Source organism: Stenella coeruleoalba (genome assembly GCF_951394435.1).
Source record: "Stenella coeruleoalba genome assembly, chromosome: 17".
Lineage (NCBI taxonomy): Eukaryota > Metazoa > Chordata > Mammalia > Artiodactyla > Delphinidae > Stenella > Stenella coeruleoalba.
In genome coordinates, this window is record NC_137163.1 from 74,706,681 (window position 1) to 74,730,358 (window position 23,678).

The window sequence follows — 23,678 nt, forward strand, 5'->3', positions numbered from 1 at the left end:
CCAACCCGAGACTTAGAAACAGAGCATAAGCCTCTATATACACGTAGGCCCCTCCCCACTCCCGTTTCCACTGGGTAAGCACGTGATTTCAGGACTAAAGGGACCACAGACCAAGCCTCAGCCTCCCCTGGTACCTTGTATTTACATGCAGGCGGTGGGTCCCTTAGGTGCTAACAGATAACAAATATTGTAACTACCCAGAGCCTGTAGCGTTCATGCAACCAGAATGACCCCTCTTGAACTGCTGGACTAACCCAACATTATGCGAGTGCAGCACTTGAAAACAAGGCAAAGCAAAATTAGGAAGTGAGGTGTATCTTTGGTGGCCCCTTCCTCATCTCACAGTATCCATCTTTCATATGCATGAAAGAGTTAAGGGCTGCTGGGCTCCGGCTGCGCCCCCCACGGCATCAGGAATGGTGATTTACAGAGATGAGAAGACTCAGTTCCTGCCCGCAAGGAGTTCGGACTCTAGTCCAGTCATGTCAGAAGCCCTGATGGATCTAATTCGAACACCACACACACCTAAGGGTGGATTTAAAATAACATGGTACTTTTTTTGGGGGGGGTGGTGGAGGTATTTAAAGTGTCACCTCTACCTGCAGAAGGAACAGACTCCAGCCTATGTTAGAGGATGAAGTGGCAGATGGGTGGCCACTGTCCCAGAAGGGTGAAGATGTCTTCCCCAAATCATGCTGTCAGGCCTGGAGACAACGCTCTTTGGCACTGGCCCTGTTTCAGGGACAATATGGTTGCCTCTTCTATCTGACTGTTCACTTACAAAACACTAAGGGCTTGGTTTCTGGGAAGCTGTTTGCTTTATTCATCGAAGTTCTTTTGCCCTTATCAACCCTTGTGTGCTATTATAAATCCTGCAAAACAACCTTGGGGCTCAGTGCTCCAAGCTGAAAACTCTCATTGGGTCTCTTCCAATGCTGTCTCATGGTCTTTGAAACTTTGGCAGGGGACCTATGGTCAATAGCTGTTTGCAAAGTATTCACCTTGGTTACCTCTGGTGAAATGACGTAAACATCGCTGTATCTTTGGTAAGTCAGGTAGCCTTTGAATCTAAAGTCGTTTAAGGGCAGTGGCAAGGCTGATTGGTAAGCGTAGAAAACTGAACTCTTGCCCAAATATGGCCTGGTTAAAATGCGCGTGTGCATGCGCACACGCACGCACACACACACACACACACACACACACACAGTTAAGTAATACTTTGCATTTATATAAAATAAGGGCAGGGAAAAAGTATTTTGAAATCATGAAATCGTGAAGTAACTCGAAACCAGATGGCAAACTAAAAATGATGCAAGCCAAGGAGCTCTGAGAGGAAACAAAATAAAAACAAACAGATTAAGCGGCCCCTCAGCACCTAGAGATGTATTTTTAAGACCATCTAAATTTACAAATACCACCGTAACATATAACTCCTCCACAAAATATGCCTGCCACCAAGAATGGAGTTAAGATGCTGATGTTGGGATGATGATCAGGTGTCTGCTCGCGAGGTGAGTGTCTCAATCCTGTGCACGGATATCAGATGTCAAAACCCACAAATTAGTAAATGATCTGGACCTTCCTGAATGTCCCAAACCGTGATGGCTCCTCAAAGGAGGAGTCTAAGGATCCCTCTCCTGATGACAGGGCAAAGGCCTGAGGAAGAAAGGGTGCTGACTCACAGATCAAATACATGCTTGGCCTCTATTTTTATTGACCAATTTGTTAAAGAGGTTCTTATGCTCAAATTTATTCATAAAATATACAAGGTGGGTGTAGTTCCTCAGTATTTCTAAGCTAAACTGAAAAATATTGGAAAAAAATACTGAACCCGGATAAAAATAATTTTATAATTTTGTGGGAATCTAGGAAAAAAGTTTCTGGTCAGAGTGTGTATTTGTGCCAGATGAGAAGATTGCAAGTGGGTTTTCTATATGTGGGCACACATAGACACACTCACACACAGATGAAGAAGAAAGGAAGGGAGGAAGGGAGGAAGGGAGAATCTATGACAAAGGAGGCAAGAATATAAAATGGAAAAGGGTCTCTTCAATAAGTGGTGCTGGGAAAACTGGAAAGCTACATGTAAAACAATGAAATTAGAACATTTTCTCATACCATATACAAAAGTAAACTCAAAATGGGTTAAATACCTAAAGGTAAGACCAGAAACCATAAAACTCCTAGAAGAAAACATAGGCAGAACACTATTTGACATGAATTGTAGCAATATTTTTTGGATCTTTCTCCTAAAGCAAAGGAAATAAAAGCAAAAATAAACAAATGAGACCTAATTAGACTTAAAGCTCTTGCATAGCAAAGGAAACCATCAACAAAGCGAAAAGACAACCTACCGAATGGGAGAAAACATTTACTAATGATATGACTGATAAGAGGTTAATATCCAAAATATATAAACAGCCCATACAACTCAACATCAACAACCAAACAACCCAATTAAAAGATGGGCAGAAGACTTCAATAGGCATTTTTCCAAAGAAGACATACAGATGGCCAACAGGCACATGAAAAGATGCTCAACATCGTTAATCATCAGAGAAATGCAAATTAAAACCACAATGAGATATCATCTCACACCTGTCATAATGGCCATTATCAGAAAGACCACAGATAACAAATGCTGGAGAGGGTGTGGAGAAAAGGGAACCCTCTTGCACTGTTGGTGGGAATGTAAATTGATGCAGCCACTGTGGAAAACACTGTGGAGGTTTCTCAAAAAAGTAAAAATAAAACTACCATATGACCCAGCAATTCTACTCCTGAGTATATATCCATAAAACCCCCCCAAACACTAATTCAAAATGATACATGCACCCCAATGTTCACAGCAGCATTATTTACAATTGCCAAGGTATGGAAGCAACCTAAGTGTCTGTCAACAGATGAATGGATAAAGAAGATGTAGCATACACACACACACACACACACACACACACACACACACACACATACACACAATGGAGTACTACTCAGCCATAAAAAAGAATGAAAACTTTGCCATTTGCAGCAACATAGATAGACTTGGAGGGTATTATGCTAAGTGAAATAAGTCAGACAGAAAGAGCTCTATGAAATCACTTATATGTGGAATCTAAATAATACAACAAACTAGTGAATATAACAAAAAGGAAACAGACTCACAGATACAGAGAACAAACTAGTGGCTACCAGTGGGGAGAGGGAAAGGGGGAGGGGCAAGATAGGGGTAGAGAATTAAGAGATACAAACTATTATGCGTAAAATAAATACGCTACAAGGATGTGTTTTACAGCACAGGGAATATAGCCAACATTTTAGAGTAACTATAAATCGGGTACAACCTTTAAAAATTGGGAATCACTATGTTGTACACACGTAACTTATATAATGTTGTACATCACCTATATCTGAATTAAAAAAAAATTTCAGCCCACACACAAGGACATGAATACCAGAAGGCAGGGCTCATTGGGCCCATCTTAGAGGCTGCCTACCACAGCTGCCAGGAGACTGGATTCTGGAACCGGGATGCCGCATTCACTTCTCCGCTCTTCTACTTACTTGCCTTATAATCTTGATCTCTCTGTGCCTCAATTTCCTTATCTTTAAAAAGGTGATAATAAAGCGCCAACCTTACAGAGCCGCTATGAGGAGCAAATGAGTGTCTAAAACACTGCACAGCACAAAGGAAGCCTTCCAGAAGTTTTAGTTATTATTACAAGGGTTTGCTTAATGCCCTTGGTTTCAGAGTGTTCTGGGGATAAAAATGAGAACTTTCTGTACTAGTTTACATAGTAGGCAATATATTTAAGTGCATTATCCACAGAGAGATGGTACTGAAGGAAAAATAAGATGGTTCAACATCAAGAATGGCAGAGCACAGACTCCGCCTCTCATGGGAAGGGCCTCAGATGAAAGGCAGTGCTGGACTGGACGGAAAAGCCAACATCTCACCGTGAAAAGTCCTGGAAGACAAGATTCTCAGAACCCGAAGAGCAGCAGCTTCAGACCTTCCTACGCCTTAGATTCTCTTTAGATTCCGGCTGAGTCCTGGCAACCAAGAGCCCTCACTCATACAGTCGTGTGATGAATCCAAGCATCAAAGGTATTCCATTCAGTGTCACACACAAGTGCTTTGGCCCAGACTAGAGTTCTAATCATTTTTGCCCCATTTTGCTTATATAACATTCAAGGCAAATAGATCAAATGTTGTGGCTGATTTATGAGCAGATGCATTTAATTAGTAGGGATAGTAAATGAAAGTGGATCATAATGAATGCCTTCTAGATACCCTGATTTTGTTCCAGAAGGTCAAGTAAGTTTGTGTAGATGATAAGAACATCCAGAACCATCAGTGGGTTAAACAAAATGTGGTAGCTGCACCCAATGGGATCTTATTCAGTCTTGAAAAGGAAGGAAACTCTGACACCTGCTACAACACACATGCACCTTGAGGACTTTAAGCTAAGTGAATAAACCAGTCACAAAAAGACAAATGCTGTATGATTCCACTTACATGAGGTACTTAGAGTAGTCTAATTTGTAGAGGTGGAAAGGAGAACGGTGGTTGCCAGGGGGATTGGGAGATTGCTGTTGTTTAAGGGGTACAGAATTTCAGTTTTGTCACATGAAAAGAGTTCCGGAGATCGGCTGCACAGCAGTGTGAATGTCCTTAACACTACTGAACTGTGCACTTCAAAATGGTTAGGATGGTAATTTTATGTGTACTTACCACCACAAGAAAAAAATCAGCTGGTAAAATCAATGCTGTGAAACCTTGCTGTTGTCAGATAAATTAGTCTAGATGTTAGACTAGATGACCTTCCACCACAAATACTTAAAAATTTGTATTTATTATCCATTATTTTTCTCCCATCATGGACACATGGAAAATCATTCTATTTTGGCACATGGGGTAACTGGAGGGCCTGCTTGAAGCTGGGGGTCATTGGTCTAGGGATTCCAAGGGTCCCAGGACCCAACCAACTCACCAGGCGTTGGCCCTCTCTGCCCTCCTGGCATCTGTTCACGCACACCTGCTGGGAAGCTCCCATCCACTGGGTCTGTTCATGTGATATCGTGACCTCAGTCAGTGGCTTGATTCCAAAGCTGACAAAGCAAGTGGCGTAACCTATAGTCTGAAAAGGTGGAGCAGTTTTGCTCAGGTGGTTGTTTTGTAGCTGATTTTATCTGCAAAGCCTTGAATACCACAGGCCATGTGTACTCACTGGTAGCTATTAGCTGCTATTAGCTGGTCCTCAGATGTTAATTGAGATACTGGATTGAAAATAAGAACAAGTGTTACTTGTTTATTAAGGTAGATAAAGCACAACTGCCAGACCCTGAGACATTATTTTCAGGGTTCAGTATTACTTTTGAATACGAATATGAATATTAACTGCTTTTGGAAGAATGATATCTTCTCCCTATCCAACCAGCCACAAATTCTATTGAAATAACTTATCCTAGCCTGGAGTGGGTATTTTCTGAAGCCATATAACAAGGAGAATATCAATAAATCCCCGAAATAGGTCATTGGAACTGTGCTATATCATTACATATTACATTACATGTGGGTGTACTTATTTCCAAAACAAACAAAGAAAAAGTTCTCTGTATCTTAGGTCAGATATTGCCTCTGTCACTCTTAGAATCCATCTTGGCCTTTTGAAATGACACTTTAGGTAAAAATATTTGAGATGGATGTTTCTGGAAAATGAAATATGGCAGACTAAAAGTGATATTCCAGTCTTTGCGAAGTAGGGTTGATTTTCCCTCCGTTTGCTTGGGGTGGGTTCTGGGATTTGTCTGATTAGAAGCGATGCTCATTAAAAAATGCTGGGTTAGAAGAAGTTTTGCTCTCATAGAAATCCTGCTTTCTGCATACAACCGGTTAAGTCCATCTGTGAGCTTGGATATGCATAAACCAAACTGACTTCTGGAGAATTTTGTCTAGAGTTCAAAACTAAAACAGGAAAAAAAACATTCAGACTTTTCTGACAAAGCTAGCAAAATGGCGAGAAAAGCATGGATGGAGTTAACCTAAGATAAATGTAAGTTAATTCATCCAAAGAAAGTTCAAATAATACTTAACTAAGGGCATAAATGAATAATACGTTACATCTATATTTTATCTCTTTCCATTATGGCCACAATCCTCAAGAAATCTTGAAAGCGTTTGAAAGTTGAAAGAATCTTCCAAGAACTGATCAACACTGATTTCCTGTTTTGGGAGAAATATGCAGGCTTCTGAGTCATCTTGTGATTATTATGATCATATGTTGAGAGGACTTTGGGGATGACAATAAGATCATAACAGCTACCAAGAGAGTGACTTTATTTTTCATCAAATTCCAGATTATTTAAAAAGCACAGAGCCCTTATGACATAAACAAATGTTAGAACAACTAAAAGGTATAATCCCTACTTTACAGGTAGTAATGAGCAAAGCAAGGAAGCCTTAAATCAAAAGATGGTAGATGCAACATAAATTTATTATGTTGTATAACATTTTGCAGGAGGGAAGTGATTCGTCCAAGGTCTCACTGATGGTAAGTGGGGAATAAAGGCTAGGGTTCAGGTTATAGTCACTTTCTCTCCTCTGAGCCATGCTGCCTCTGTACACCACCCAGCTCCTGTGGAAACACGTAGGAGACACAGGCATTTGAGAAATACAAAAATTCAAACACGTAATCCGGTGAGTCCATTGCCATGATGTTAATCTATGAAAGCTTAATTGGAAAGCTGGTTCAAGCAGCTGAATGAAATCAGGGGAGATGCTGTTTTTGTTGGCTGCTTAACCGAAGCGCAAAGAAAGAAAGAACTTTCTCCATGCGCCAGCCTCCGGTTCACATCGGGTTCATCTTATATGGGCCACACGCTAGGTGCGACAAGTGTTTAAAAATACCTATCTCAAATAAAGCAGGAGGATGCAAAGTTGGTTCTATTGAGATGTGTTCATTAATTTAGGATTATTTTCTTCTCTTTGTTTTGGTTCACCTTGACATGGCACACTTTTCAAAGCTTATAAATAATAGGTTGACACAAAGAGGTAAACTCACACCTGTATCTGTGAAGGACAGAGAAATCACAGTAGAGCTGGAGCGTGCATTTGTGTGTAGGTTAGAAAGCTCAGAGAGGGCAAGCATTGGCCCTGAACTGTAAAACCTCCAAAATCAACAGGAGTCGGGAGGTTATAGACGGAGACTGCTCAACTCTGAACCCAACAGCCAAGATCAAGGCCATTTACTGATAACAGGAGACCTTGAACAGTATTTACTAAGGCCTTTTTTTTAAGCACTACAGCTCTCTGAGAACACCGAACCCAAACTGCACTTGCACGTAGCCTTGACCATTTGTGCACTCTACTTCTTACGTTTACGCTGAGGTAGCTCCCTATTCTTAGCTCTATGAACTCTAGGTAAATGGCATTAAAAAATAAATAAACTGAGATACTATAGCCGCACTTTCATGAGAACCCAAACCATTATGTAATGATAGGGAGCATGCTCTTCACAACTTCTAAGGAAGTCAAATCCCACCGAATGACCTGCCCACCGTTTTCTGCAGAGGACCTCCACAGGTTCAGCTGAGGGGCTAAGCTTAGGATGAGAGACAGAGAAGAGGTAACTGGCTCCACTAACTAGAGAGAGAATTTCGAGTTCCAGGGAGCACTGACCTCCAAACAGGGAGCATGTAGCTGGCCTGATGGCCTAAGCCTGGGGTGCAGCATGGAACAAGGTGGCCAAAGAAAAAACCCCTAGGGATGACGGGGAAAGGAGTTTCGAAGACAGAATTGTTGAGCGTTCGACTGAACTTGTTTGTGTTGCTGTACTAGTTCATTCTCCTTTCCCTGCAATCTCCTTTTATCAGCGTCAGCTGCCGAAGCAAGCAGGCCTTGTGTGGGGAGTTTGGTTTTTGCTGAGCTTTGCTTTTTGGGAGGTTTGGGTGGGCAAGGAAACCACCGTCTAATTTGACATCGGTGTCAACGTAGTACAGGACAGGAACCTCACGTGAGGGGCAGTGGGGTGACTGTTCATAAATCCAACTAGTTAAATGGAAGCAAGGAGCTTGGGGCAAGGGGTTCTGACTTCATGGACATGGAATGGAAGTCAGAGCCAATTTCCTCCAGAACCCAGAAGGAAGGGAAACCATAGCTGCTACTGGGAGAAGTACTTTTTTGCCTGTATTTCTCTCTCTTTGGGAAGCGGGTAGTTAACAAATACATATCTTGACACAACTTTTAATTTTCTCACCTTTGGGAGATGTTAAGGTGAAACCGTGTATTTAATTTTATAGATGAAGACATGAGAGCTCTGAGTCACTTTTCCAGGGCCACTCAGGGATTAAACTGAGATCTGGCTCCAGGGCCATGTTGATGCCACCAGGCTACACGAAGGTGACAAGGACCCCTGGAACTGCTGGGAAGCATACTTACCCTGTGCGGGGGGAGGACCTCTGCTGACTTCTGCTCTGAAAAGCTCTTGTCTGTATATTAGTGACTCCCTTTATTGATCTATATATTCAGATCCCACAGGAGATAGGTAGGAGATTTAAAAGGAACAAATGATCTTTGCCCTATTGTCATTTTCATTTTATCTTTCAACATTGGTTCTTCAACAGAGTCAGTCTTCTTGGGTGAATTTGCTCCAGAAAATAGAATGCTTCTGTTCTTTTTTACAGAAATTGTAGGAATTGGAAAGTACATATGATGAAAACGTGGGGAAGAATTCATTATGTGCAAATAAGGGATAAGTAGGCTGCAATTAAATGTGAGAGTTCAATAAATTACTGGAAAAGTAAGAAAGCCAGTTAAATATAAATGGTTACAGGCGAGATCAGATGCTAATCACAAGCAGCTGAAAAATGTGAGTGTTAACAATCACAGCGAGGATTTTGGATTCAGTTTAGAAAGAGGAGGTTAAGGAAGACCTCAGCACAGCTGTTTCTGACAAGGGAGGGTGGCAGAGGTCAGAGCGGGAATTGGAGAATTGGAGGGTGGACACGGAAGCAGCCCAGGGGTCAGCAGAGCACGTCAGGGGCAAACTTGGCTCGGACTCCACCGAAGAGCGAGATACAGGAGACGTGGAGACATGCAAAGTGCAGGAACATGCAGGGAGAAAAGGTGATCTCCCTTTTGTCTCTAATGAAGGAGAGAGTAGGAGGGAAGGAAGGAAGGGAGGGAGGGAGGGAGTGTTATTTTTTAGGAAATAAACACTGAAGCAGATTATGAAGAGTCAATAAGAAAAACAGATACTGTCCTAAGTGAAGACTGATTCACAAAGTGACAACGTGGCACAGATTGTTGAATTTTTTAGTGACAAAAGACCTAAGAGAAGTGGATAATTATGTAATCAAAGTACTCAACAGCACAGAGATAACAAGGGATAATTTCACACTGAATGCTCCTAGTACACAGATGGAAAGAATCATCAGTGGAAATAATGAAATCCAGCGAAAGCTTAAAACAGCGAGGAGCAAAGAAGAGAGTTTTAAAAATGTAGGAGAAGACAAACAGGTCAAGCAGCAGGAGGTTAATGGGAAAAGTACAGTAGTTAGTTGTTAAACTGTGCATATCTCATATAGTTCCCGTTACCTATCAAAGGTAGGTATAGCGTAAGACGTAACTAAGGCACACAGTTTAAATGCCTTGACCAGCTGATAAATGAAGTCAGGGGTCAAAGCCAGGCCTATCTCCAAGCCAACACTTCACCACGATTGCTTTTTTGTGTGTGTGTGTTAACGAGCATGAACAGTTTTGGAAGATTTTACTTTAGCACACATTAAATATTTCCTCCTATATGGTTAAAAACGTTATCTCATTTCACAAAATTAATTACAATTTTCAATATACGTAGTGCACATTTTACAAGTTGTCCTCAAAATATGATGGTCTGGTCTGTCCAAATCAGGATCCAGTCCCAGTTACAGCAGCCTAGTTGTATTCCTTACCTCTCCTTTAATCTAGAAGAGTCTTTTCTTTCATGACACCGATCTGTCCTGTAAAATGTTTCATCATCTGGGTTTGTCTGATGACTTCTCTGTGGCAGCTTTTAACTTATTCTTCTACGTACTTTCTTGTAAACTGAAAGTTACACCTGAAGGCTTGGCAGATTCAACTTAAATGCTTTAGTTGAGAATACATCCCTGGTGATGTGTAGACACGTAGGCAGTCCACTTGGGGACGCACAGTACCTGGCTGTTCCACCATTAGAGCTGCCAAGTTTGGTCGCTGAATTAGTGTGAAGATGGCGTTATTCTTCATATTGTACAATTTTAGCTTCCCTCCTCCTCTGTCGTACAGTTAAGATCTCATCCTTGTCATGAGTGTGATCTTTTTTGATGTTATTTGGGCAAAGCACGTACAAAATTCACTTCCCCATCCATCCCTCATCTAATAATTTTAATACCAACTGAGAATCCTTGTCTGAGTCAGTGATTTCACTGGGGACTGCAAAATGATGATTTTACATTTCTGTTTGTCACCATCTACCTCTACTAGCTGGTATTCTTCTTTAAGTCAGCTTTCCCTTATCAACGACGGCTACTGGTTTCGAGAAATAATGGTCTTCCTGGAAAGGCAGAATAAAGGCATAAAGTTTTCAAAGTAAGGGGTTGGTTTAATGGCTACCTCCACTGGTGACAAAGTGGTTTTGGTGACTCATTTGATAATCACGAATGACTTATGGATTTTCATGGACCCAGTGAATTTCAATTAACTACGATCTTGGTAATTGGGTTCAAATGGTGTCAAATTAGGCCGGTGAGAACTACATCAACCTGGCTTTTGTGCCCTTTTGACATGACCCCATTGGTCTTTGAAAGCTTCTTTACTTTTAGTCCCCAGATAACCTGGGCTCACCTTGTGTTTCCCTTTCCCTAACCTGGAGTCAACCGTTTCTTCAAAGGGCTCTGGTTATTTTCAGTTGGGAATGATATGAGAGACCAAAATTTGGGCTAGAAATGGTAAGCAGTGCCCCCCTCCACCCCTCAGCTACACTGGAATCCCATGGCAAATCTTATCTAACAGCTTTATACTTACCGTAAATTTTTTCACATCATTATTTTACTAGACATTTTTTCAAAAGACTGAATAGTGTCCTATGAAGGAACCATAATTTTTGTTGAATAGGTCTGTGCCGTTAGATTCTAACATAATTTTTTTTTAAAGGCTATTAAGCATTAGGCCCAGGAAAATTGTATTGGCCTGCAAAATTTTCACCTGTCTTTAACCTGTTGCTTAATGCTATCCTTATTCCACAGATATTATTAGACAAAAATGTTTTTAATAAGAATTCTCAAATTCTCTTACCAGTAGACAGTCCCAGAAAAGCAATCCAAAAGGAAGAGAATAAACAACACGTTATATTTTCTCTGGATTTACTTGTTGGTTTCCGTTTGGGGCATCATTTGTCCATCTTTACTTCCGTGGTAACATCTGTAGGCATGTTATTTGGTCAGTGCTTAATTTTGTGGAAAAGAATCAGAATTAAGAACTGAAGGACGGTGTTCTGATCTCCTGGTTCTGGAGATGAGAAAATTGGGACTCACAGAGTTGGTGGTGGAGGCGTGATGAGGAATTCGGGACGTCCACCTCTATGCCAATTCTCTCCATTTCCATTTACAATTCTGCTACTCGTGTCTCTGCCAGCGGCCCTGAGGATTGCGAACGTGCACGCACAGGTTTGTAAGAGGGAAAGGCAAAGGTCAAAACAGAATTTACCGTGGTGAGAGCTGGTGACTGCAGATAAAAAAGAAGGAAGAACTGAAATCAGAGTCATCAGAATTTAGCTATAGAAAACAGGAGGGGATATGGCGTGGGTAGAAAAAACAAAACAAAAAAACCCCCCAAAAACCAAAAAGAAAAACCAACACAGGAAAAGAGTTAAGAAGTCAGTTTATGGCAGTGCATTACATACAGAGAATGTCTTATCAAGAGTTGAGACCTTAGTGGGGCATTTTAAATGCTTTCCAGGGAGAACGGTCAGTGGGTGAGACACCAGTGATGGACATCTGGGCCATGTGTAACGGGCAATATTGCACTGAAAAACCCAAGGCCCAATACATTGACACTAGCAATATTTTTACGATTCAACCTTGTTACATTTCTAAAGATGCTAATTATATTTAGCCAAGTATTCCTTATCTATACTGCAAAAGGTCAGAAAAAAGCAGTGCTAAATGATATTGATGTTGGCGTAATTCCTAGTTTTTAACAACGAACTTTCATCCTCTATTTTATTAAAATATCAAATCACTATGTTGTACACCTGAAACTAATATAATATTTTAAGGCAACTATACATCAGTAAATAAACCAACAGCCCAACCAGCTGAGGGAGAGATAATGATGAGATTCTTTTACAGGGCCCGCACGCCGTCTGCTGGAGGAATAAGTAGCCAACATCTCGCACACGGATGTCCTAATGTTACCTTCTCAAAGGCAACTAAAGGGTTTTGTTTTACTATCAGCAACACCTTGATCTTTGTAAAGGTTAACAGGGCCTTTGGCCTTAGACATTTATTGCCAGATGATGACATATGAAAAATTTTTTTTCTTCACTCGACCCCATGTGGGTCCTCTCCATACATATGTATTGGTGGGAAGAAATGCAGTTCTTTCTCCTCTGACATCCTGGGCTGTTAATTTTAAGATTGGAGTCACCTCGTGAAAGAAGTTAAATTGTAATCAACAACAGCATTTTTGATATCGTTAAATGCTGCCAGGCAATGATACCTGCTGTAGCAAATGTTGTCTCTCTGCCCCCGCTCCCCCATGTTTTAATACATTAAATTTTTGAAGGGATGCATTAAGAACTTTTCAGAGTTCTAAGTTTATTAATCTTTTTGGCTTTCTTTCAAGATATTCTGGCTTATAGTTGTATAAGAATACTAGATTCTTGTACTAGATCAATGCAAAAAAGAATTTGATATTTATATCTCCACTTTAAAATAAAGACATAATATTCTTTTAGAAAGTGTCAGACCCTTTCAAATAGTTTGCTTTTTCTGTTACATCAGTCTTGACGTAATAAAATTGCTAGGAAGACGGCAAACACACTGAGGAAAAATATAACAAAACATTGAAGTGCATTAGAGTACTCCACGCAAGAGTTAAATGCAACCAAAATTACCAAATCATCATAAATTAACATCTCACCTGAGGATGTCTCTGGTGGTGAAACTAAGAGTTACCATATTAGCTGAATATCCTTTAGAGTATTACTTCATATGCTGAAAATTAAAGTGCTGAATACTCACACTTTTGCATACACTTAAATGCGATTATTTAGGTAAAATCTTAGCCTCAATTGGACAACCATCCATTTAAAAGTGGAGTTAGGGGACCTACTTGTAGGTATAAAACAAAAACTTGTCGTAAAATATAAAAGCCTCTAGAAAGGCAAACATCTCTTACAATTTTATTTTCATTAATAGATTAAGGGAGATCCTCTTATCTTAAAAAATAATTTAGAGGAAGAAAAAATACAGTTTGTGAATCGCCCCGTGGTCCTTTGCACCTGGGGAGATGAGAGCAGATGAACTGTGTGCCACGCACTCACCGAGGCACAGGTGTGACTTGGAATCAAATCTAGCCTTCTTTTCATTACATCTAAAACCAAAGGTTTAAGATGCCTATGGATACCATTCCTTCCTAAAAGTCATTTCTTATTTCCAGGACTGCACATAGAGAACCTACTTCACTTATCATTATAAGCTTTAGTGCCGTTTCTCATGTCAAATATAAATACTTAAGATTTTGTACTTATGTTAAAAAAGAGAAACATGCAAATTAAATAAGTACTGGTTGAGTATTTTAACCTACATAAAAGTGTGCTGCTGTTCAGGAATATCAAAATTAAGAGAATTTTATAACATCATTCTTCCTGAGAAATAATTTCAAGAAGAACATTGAAACTCATACGTGTTTGCAGAGATCATCCTTTTCTGTTTATAAAGGTTATTTGGAAATCTGTAACTCCAGGTCATTTCTGCCTTCTTTGCTTGCGTGGAAGATTGGGTAATGGGGTTAACTTGGAGAACAAGAACAATATATAATGACTCGTGAGTTTTCTTTATAAGTTCAGCCAAAGTGAGAGCGTAGCCAAAGTCAACAGCTCCACAAACTAGTTTGATTCCAAAGGCACGATGTGTGGTTACGGCCTTTAGCGTCATCTGAGTTTCTGCAGCTTTTCAGTTCGCAAGAGTGTTGCCATATATTTTACCACACTCCCAACCTATTGTGATTAAATGTCATTAAATCAACTTTCACATTTTGGGGTATCAGTATTAAAGTAACAAATGAGGATGGGGTATTACATTCAAAAATAAAATATCAAGGGCTAAACATTTTAAATAAATTATGTGATATTCATAAATTAAATAGCTATTATAAGACTAGCAATATTTTAACTCTGACATGAAGGTCGGATCTAGAAGAACAGCTGTACTTAGAGTAAGCAAATAGAACAGAGCCCACTGAGATTGGGATTGACATATATACACAAATATATATGAAATGGATAACTAATAAGAACCTGCTGTATAAAAAAATAAATAGAATAAAATTCAAAAAAAAAAAAATTGGTGGTGTGGCCACAAGGCCATCTTTGCTCCTTTGACTTGCCCCGAGTAACAGCCAGCAGTGGCCTTCCATGGTCCCATGTTATTTTTTTCTAGGAAAAACTCACCTTCAAGAACATTTAAGAGGATTGTTTATATTTATATTCTCCTTCCTGAAAAAGTTGCAAAACGTCTTTAACCTTAGTCAATTTCATTTTAAGGGGGGTTATTTTCTCCATTCCTTTGTAACTCGGAATGCCAAAGTGTAAGTCCTTTCATTGCTAATTATTAAAATATAAATATGAATTGATTAAAAATATCGTGGTGATAGTGGACATCTTTCTAGTATATGTCATTAAAAAATGCTGGCTTTTGGGTTGAAACACATTTTATCGTATTAAAGAAGTAACCATCAAAAGAAAAAAAAAAAAGAACTGTGCCCTCTGAGGGGTTTCTACCAGGTCTTTATAGAGCGTTGTTCTTCCTTATCTCTAAACTAGAATCCCAGCCCCTGCTACTGGCTTTCAGACAATCCCAGGCATCTCACCTCCGCAGGCTTCTCAGGAGCACATTCTTCAGCCCTCTCCGCCCCAATTCTACCTGGGGAAACGGCCGCACCACCCGCTCACAGATACAGATGCTCCCACCCTTGGGATGAGTCGAGGCCACCACTTCTAGATCACTTTTCTCCTCCTCCTTCCTTTAAACCCAAACAAAATATACAGATGTTTTCTGTCACCAGTATCGACTCTATTGGCGCTATTCGGAATCTCCTTTTTAAAACATGAATGCATATATTCTTCCAACGTTCAGAAGGTCCCAATCTTAATTCACTGATTTGGTACTTATGGACCACTTACTGAGTGACTCCTATGTCCAGGTTATTGTTTTAGGCTCTAAGGACACAGCAGTAGGTTAAAAACAACCCCTGCTCTCACAGACTCACATTCTGAGAATCTGGGGTGATAAAGTTAATTCGTTTAGGGAGACCCATGTAATAATGGAGGCCGTCCTAGGGGCTTGCCCATGCCACAGATCTAAACCTCAACCAGCCTGATTTCTGGGAAACACCTGACAAGGAATCTTAACACCCACCAATCACAATCCTCCAATTCAGCTTTAGTGAGTTCACCTCACCCTAGAAAATGGGCCCTGCCAGCCTCGTAAGGAAACCCCCGCCTCCTAGTTAGTCAGGCCCTGTTTCCAGTTGCCTCTTCTGAGCTCTGTGAACTCACTCTTGACCCCAAACCTCCCTCACTGCTTGTGGGGCTCTGTACTCCCCAATCCATGGATTGTTTTCTCTTGGACAAAGGACATCAAACTCAGCACCAAATCGTTTTAGTTTTATAATTGTCAGGGGGAACAGGAAAGAGCGCCCGAATGTTAGGAAGTAGGGATAAAATCAAATAAATGGACAAGGAAATGTTGGTATTGCGAATGCTATAGTAAACAGGGTAGTGGGACTGAGAGTTGTGGACAAGGGAGGATTTTAGACCAAAGCATGAGTGGGGCTGGGGAGTGGGGGGCTCTCCGGAGAAATCACATCCAGGCTGGGGTCAGGGTGACACTGACCGCAAGTGACATGCTGCCCGCCAGATACAGGAGTCTGCTCTGAGTGAGCCCTCAATAAACGCTGAACCCCAGCACCGATCCCCAACATATGCATGTTTATCACAAATGAATCACACACATGCTTCGTGTTAAAGAATGGAAAGTCAGATTAGTTTGAATAGCCATCGAACACCTTTGTACACACTGTTTCAAACAGTAACATTTGGGACCTCCCTGGTGGCACAGTGGTTAAGACTCCGCCTGTCAATGCAGGGGACACGGGTTCGAGCTCTGGTCTGGGAAGATCCCGCATGCCGCGGAGCAACTAAGCCCGTGCGCCACAACTAGTAAGCCTGCGCTCTAGAGCCCGTAAGCCACACCTACTGAGCCCACGTGTCACAACTACTGAAGCCGGCGCGCCTAGAGTCCATGCTCCGCAACAAGAGAAGCCACCGCAATGAGAAGCTGACGTGCTGCAACGAAGAGTAGCCCCCGCTCGCTGCAACTAGAGAAAGCCCGCATGCGGCAAAGACCCAACACAGCCAAAAATAAATAAATAAATAAACCCCCCCCCCCAAAACAGTAACATTTACTCCCATTACAAACATTTATAATAGGTTTTCAAGGGAAAAAAACACCCCACCTCTCAGCCTTGGTGTTATTATCATGTATTTATAACATGCATATATGAAACTTTCATTTGCATATAAGTTCACTACATTAATAAGAGTGACCTCTTCAGCTCAGGGAACGTTAAATCTGACATTGATTTGTAGGAAGGATGAACATTTCTTTCTCGAAGATGTTACTTCGTCCTATGCCCTCCTGTGCTCAAAAGCCCAGACCCAGTTAAAAATCCCAGGCTGGGGGCAGGACCGCCCACTTGTATCAGCTATGTCCGTGCTTTCACTGCCAAGCCTACTGATGTTCTGAGTATTTGTAGTATTTATTGTTGCTACTTCCTAGTCAACATAGATTCTGACAGAAAACTAAAACTTACACTTTCTACCATTCTTGATCCTACGATTAAAAATGATAAAATCTGTTGACAACAGAAGAAACAAGCCTTTCCCACAGGGACAAAAATGAAAAACAAAGCGGGAAAAACGTTAACTACAGAAACTACCACGTCGGACCTTTTATAACAAACAATGTTCTAAAAAGGACACTGAAAGGTGCCCCATGCAGACAAGGAAAATACAAACCAAAAAGCACAGAGGCATAAAATCAAAGGACATCCACTCCTTTTAAGCACTCTTCTATCCCCAGGGTTAGACAAGGAAAGTCACTGTTGTACATACGTCTGTGTTGACACCTACACGAATAAACAGCAGCGCTAAGAGAGTTTACATTCAAGAGAGTAAAGGGCAGGAGAGAATTTTCGGAGGAGAAAAGGCAGCTGCCTTTAATCTCATGGACCTCTTTTATTGGTGCCTAATTAACACATATAACTTCATTCAAAAGGAGTGCCAACTAAACCTGTCGCTCGCCACCTGGCTCGACAAGGATGAAGTCGGTAGCCAGTGCAGCCGCTGACCTTCAACGTCCTCTGAAAGGAGCGCGGGGTGGAGATCAGGAGCGAGGCATCTGTGCTCTGGGAAAAACTGGCAGAACAGGCCTTCAGATAGTTAGATATTTTCAAGAGAAGATTTTATGAACTCAAATTCTTGCATCTCCTCGTATCTAAAAGAGCACTAAAATCACAAACGGTGACACCTGCTCCACGTGTGTGGCTGACTGCACGGCCGCCCTTCACTAGGATCCTGTATAGCACTGACCTTCCCCCATCTCCTTGGAGCAGGTCCTCAGAGCTATCCGAGACGCTGTCTCCAGGGCTACAGTTCTCATTTTGCCCCAAATAAAACTTAACTCATAACTCCCATGTTGTGCTTTTTTTTTTTTTCAGTGGACAGGAGCCAATTGAAAAACTATTGTATTGCTGATTGTATGACGTCTCTAAGTCCATGCTAATAAGTTGGTAATTATTTCCAAAGAAAGCAAGAAATGTTGTGATATACTCAATAGAATGGAATTATTTCCACCTTTCCTACTGTAGATTTCCTCTGAGCAGCCCAAGAAGCCATCTGAGATCACCTAGTCAGGACTCAGGAAGTTGTAAGGTTGCAGCTCCCCAGAATGATTCTGAAAGTCTCTTGCTTCATAGTGTGAAAAAAAAAAAAAATTCAAATGAATAAATTTTAAACGTCTTGCTGAATTTATTGAACAATTCATGAATGGGCAGCAGCCAATCTAGCAAATAGAAATGAGCTCCCAGTAGCTGGTCAAGCTGAGACTTTTTTAGGCAGAAGAGGGTGGGAACAGGAAGATACACTGGCAGAAAAGCAGGGTGGTTATGGCAAAGGTCACTTTCCTTTAGGGGGTGGCAAGGGTTTATCAGACAGATGACCTAATTAGTGCTGATCAGATTGTCGATTGACTGGCTTAAGATTCCACTTCCGGGAGAGCCCACGCTGTAATTAAGTCTAAGTCAGGGCTTGGTGACGTGGGCCTTGGCATTTAGGGGCCCCGTTTTGGGCTACAGTCTTGTTTTTAACAATATGGAAACATTTATCTAAAAGAAAATAAATCATCAAGTTCAAACTTTCTAAAAAAAGCTCCCCGTTCTCCTATTTTTTCAGAGACTTAGGTCATAGCTCCAAATTCTAAAGAGGCCAAATTGTTAAGTATTAAGCTAAGTAGACTACAGCTAGGTGTTAGTTCTGGGCCACATGAGTGGTTTATATGTGCCGTACAAACACCACGCACACTGTTATACATATGCAATGGGGCTCCTTTTACAAAACGTTTACTCGGAATTAAAAGATACTTTAGAATTAGATAGAGGATTATAGAAAGTGTTCCTTAGCCTTTATGACAACACCGGACACATATGTATCTGTGTGCATCGCTGATGAGGGACCAAAACTCTTAAGTGGAGAACACGAGGCACCGTATCAACACCACATGTCGTGACAAGGTTTTCAAGAGATCCAGTGTGGCCAAAGTGAAGAAAAATCTGCACCTTTATTTTGGTGGAATAAAAACAGAATCAGTAATGGGAAACAGATAACATCGCTACAGCTCAGATCCTTCTGCCCATCAAAAAGACGTACCACGGGAAATGTTACCCTTACAATGCTCCACTAGGCCACTCAAAAAAAGCTGCAAATCAAAGGGAATTCTGAAAAGGATTTTCAATCACTTTCAGTGAAAACATTCTTTATTGGTGCGTGAAAACGTCCTTACACACGTCATGCAAAACAATTCACGTCACACAATCTCTTCTGAGAGGATTATAAATTTTAAAAGTTACAGCGACTGCAACAGTACAAAGAATTCAGGAAAACTCTAAACGAAGCAAAACACTTTGTAGAACACACGAAAGTACTGTTCACCCCTCTGGATGTTTGATCCTCCCTCCCGGTGGGAATCTATCTTGGAACCATTATATACAGAAATGGCAGTCGTTTTTGTATGTGCGTCTACAGGCACGCCATCTAACGGACTAAAAAGGAACTACAAGAATAACGTTTCAAATAATTTTACAGGGTTTGGTTAATTGTTTTCTCCATTTTGTTAATCCAAAACAGGGCAATGCCCTTCTATTTAAGATATTAACTTGTTTCAATAGATTCTTTCTGCAGGAATACGGCTTTGCCCCTTGAAAATGCAGTTTATCCCTGGTAACCTTTCTGAACAGAGGCTGACTTTTTGAACGGTCATTTCTATATTCTCCAGGTTATTTTCAATTAGCGGAAAGGAACAGAGCTTCCCATTCTGAGAAGACTCAGGACTACGATTCTTACTCTGGATTACGACACCGAGAACAAGCTTTCTCTGCGGGGCTGAGACCAACACTTCCGCGGTGGCCGCCCCTCACACGGGTAAGTTCAGCTCCTGGAAGCGAGGGCAGCCCCGGAGAAAGGTCACGTCCAAAGCTCCTCCTGGCACATTCCAGTCAGGCGGCAGCGAGGAGGCACAGTGGGCTTTGCCAGACACCCTGCAGCGAGCGCTGCTGTAACAAAGACCTACAATGCAGAGGTGGCCTTGCGCCCGGGCAGCGGGAGGAGACAGCCGAGGCCGCCTTGAGCCCTGCGGACGGCAGCCAGCCCGGGCTCCGAGAAGGCAAGGGGCGCTCGTGGCTGCTGGGAGGACACGCCTACTAGCGACAAGGACCTGAAAGGCGCGGCCAGTGAGGGCTCAGGGGGGAATGCGGAACGTGCTGCGGGAAGCGGAAGGTAAAGAGATGCCAGCGACACAGCGGCAGGAGGCTTGGCCGCAGTGCAGCCGCGGGGACAGCCAGAGGCGTGAGGGAGAGACTCGGGACACCGAGCTGAAAAGACTTCCAAGCAAGGCGGGGAAGGCGCAGCCTGCTTTCTCCCTACTGATTATGGTAAAACGTGAGAGGAAGCAGATCAATTGAGGGAAGGACTGCTAAAAAAGAAGGAAACGGGACTTGATGACTTGGAAATTCTTAGTTTACCCGAACGGCAAAGACATTAAGAGATTCACTGTCAGGAAAGACGGCTCTAAGGAAAGAGATGAGATTGTGGCCTATAACTTTTTGCTAATACCTGAGAAAGATAAAAAAAAAAAAAGGTCACATCAAAGGCTCTTTAAAGAGATTAAGAGTGTGACTCACAGAGCCCCTCAGCCATCTCAGAAAAGGCCAGAAAGAGAGCTGGATTATCTAGGAAAGCTCTGGGGAGGAGCCTCTGGTCTAATGCAGCAACTTCTGTAACAGGCACAGAAGACCCACAGACACTGCGTCTTAAACTAAAAGGGACAGAGACAGGATGAAACGAAAAGAGATGGCTGGACCTCCCACGACTCCACAGGCAAGAAACAAGCTGACCAAAGTACTCAGCTGCAGACACCTGCTACCTTTCATGTATAAGGAAAGACCCTGAGGGAAAGCCACACGTCTGTGGGATGCTGCTGGGAGCCACAGAAGATATTCGCAGGCCCCGAAACCTAACGGACTGTGCCTGGCTGAACTTCTAAATCGCTTGGCACTGCTGCCTCCTTCTTCCCTTCCAGTCTCTATTTTTTTGAACAGGAAGGTTTGTAACGATTATTCTATGCCTGTCTAACCCTTATATTTGGGAGCAGATACCTGGGTCTCTAGGTTCACAGATGGAGAGAAACTGTGTCCCAGGACGCACACCCAGATGCTCACTCATACTTCAGATGAGGAGATTATCCCGGATTATCTGTGTGAACCTAATGTAAGCACTAGCGTGCTTGTAAGAAGACAGCAGGAGAATCAAAGTCGGAAGTAAATGATGTCAGGACAGAAGCGGAGACGTGGAGGGATACGGCCGCAAGGGAAGGGATGCCACCCGCCTCTACAAGTTGGATGAGGCGAAGAAGAGACCACCCCTGGTGCCTGCAGAAGGGACCTGTGACAGGTCACCTTACACGACAAAAGGGATTTCAAGGATTCGGTTAAGGTTTCTGTGGACCTTGTGATGGGAGGTCATCCTGGAGTATCTGGCAGACCCATCTAATCACATGAGTCCTCAGAAGCAGAGACTCTTTCCCGGCTGTCCTCAAAGAGATGTGATGACCCTGGAGCCAGAGACATACAGTATTGCTGGTCGTGAAGATGGAAAAGGGCCACAGGCCCAGGAATGCAGGTGGCCTCTCCAAGCTGGAAAGGCAAGGAAACATTTCTCCCCTAGAGCCTCCCCAGAGGAATGCTGCCCTGTTGACACCCGACTCCAGCCCAGTGAGACCCACGTGAGACATCTCACCTACAGAAGAAACCTAGGCTATTTTAAGCCACTAAATTTGTAGTAATTTGTTACAGCAGCAATAAAAGACTACAATAAAAGACTAACCAGGAGGGGTGACCAAAGATGAAATGGTGTCTGGGAAGAAGGAAAAGCTTTTCTCTCATCCTGCTGTAGCCTCCCTCACTCAGGAAATACGTGGCGTCAGCAGAAACGCAGACATTTACGCTGGTAACTCTTCAGATCCAGTCTGGCTGACAGAATTTACATTCCTGTATTTCTACACTCATTTTGTCTTGCGATAGACTACATTCTGGGTCGAACACTTAGAACAGTGTTTAGTATATGTAATGGGTCCTCTAGAACAACGTGCTGAATGAATAAGTGAATGTGGTCACGACAGGCTCTGCGAGGGACTGGAGTTACTCTAAAGTGCTGGTGGACACATCTCCTCAGGAACTGCTGACCTTTGTCTTTGTTTCTAGTTTAGGACGGTCAGAGTCCTGTAAAATACAAGGCTAAACTGTATTTTCTGACATGAGTAAACAGCTAAATCAGCAAGGAAAAAGGATGTGTAAAATCTTAATAGGAGAAATAATTACCGTATGATCAAAGTATTTCAAAATCAGATACAGATACTTTTCGGTACACATTACAGAAAAATTTTCAAAGTATTTGGTCAGAAGATTTCTTAATGGCCGTTGATCAATGCAGCATCGAGAAACTTTAGTGCAGATTTTACCAAATGCATTTATCAAAATGGGGTTTTGTTCATTTTCTCTGCAAACAAATGTTGTTGCATTAACTCTGATCATGTATCAAGTTGGTTTGCCTGAATATTTAAAAGCTATCAACAGAAGCCAGCCCTTGCAGCTAAAACCTCAAACATACTTCTCAAGATGTATTCCTACTCCAAATTTGTCTAGACTAAAGCTGGAAGACAGAATAAGAATAAAACCAAAATTTATCTGTATAAATAATAAAAATAACTTTTTACGCTCTAAGTGTTTTCCTCACTAACATGGCACATTACCGTTCCTACATGCTACTGCATGGGTAGGAGCAACATCATTTTAGTTGCTGGAGTATCACAGTGTTAAGAATATCTGCTTCTTGTAGTGTCAGGCTTTCATCTGTTAGCTCTTTGTTTGGAAATGAAGTCACGAGAATAAAGTCAAGAGCTGCAAATTCAGGACGGGACTGTACAATAAAGTCCCGAACATCCAGGATCCTGAAGAAATAAGATAAAAATGATTTGTGATACAAAAGTTTTATTGTCAGTTAAGCTTTTAGCTAAAACTAGATAATAAAAAAAAATCACACAATTCTTCTCCTTACTTAAATGTGTTGTAACCTTCTTTAATTTAATTTCAATGGATGGATTTACCTCGGCTTTACGGTAAAATGTGAGCATTAACTTTGGAGCGCACCTGACATTTACTCTCACTGTAAACAGACACAATCCTTAGGTGAGTTATGCATCAGAGAAATGTCAACAATGTTATTACACTACAGGGCCTATTTTTTCAGAGTATAAAATATCTTAGCAGCACATGACCCAGAAAAAGGTACCTCAGATGAGCCTGTGTCAGTGTGAGTCTATAACTATGAAAAGTGTAAGTACTCTCACATATATACAGTAGCTCAACTAAGATCATAAATGTATTTCTTAGTGGGATACAATGAACAAATGTGTTATTAGCACAACAAATGTACAATGAATGTTAAAATGGCATTTAAAACTGTTTATTTGAAGTACTTGGTAAGAGTACAATTAAACTTTATTTACACTATAAATTCATGTTATAAAGAATTTGCTATGTAGAAAGT

At 41.6% G+C, this 23,678-nt stretch overlaps 1 protein-coding gene and 1 long non-coding RNA gene across 2 annotated transcripts in view; both read right to left on the reverse strand.

The window, feature by feature from the left end:
* Positions 1 to 6,088: 6,088 nt before the first annotated feature.
* LOC307175953 lies at positions 6,089 to 11,832 on the reverse strand. Its single transcript, XR_013824563.1, has 4 exons — positions 11,551 to 11,832; positions 11,312 to 11,437; positions 9,952 to 10,571; positions 6,089 to 6,635 (listed from the first exon to the last, which is right to left on the reverse strand). It is a non-coding gene; the product is annotated as an uncharacterized lncRNA (long non-coding RNA).
* Positions 11,833 to 17,439: 5,607 nt separating this feature from the next.
* Positions 17,440 to 23,678, reverse strand: part of UBXN2B (UBX domain protein 2B) — a gene marked incomplete at its 5' end in the record, with an annotated part of 31,680 nt that continues 25,441 nt past the window's right edge. Inside the window, one exon of the mRNA XM_079901765.1 lies at positions 17,440 to 23,079. Coding sequence (XP_079757891.1) covers positions 22,917 to 23,079 — 163 coding nt within the window. The 3' untranslated portion in view covers positions 17,440 to 22,916. The remainder of the gene's footprint in view (positions 23,080 to 23,678) is intronic.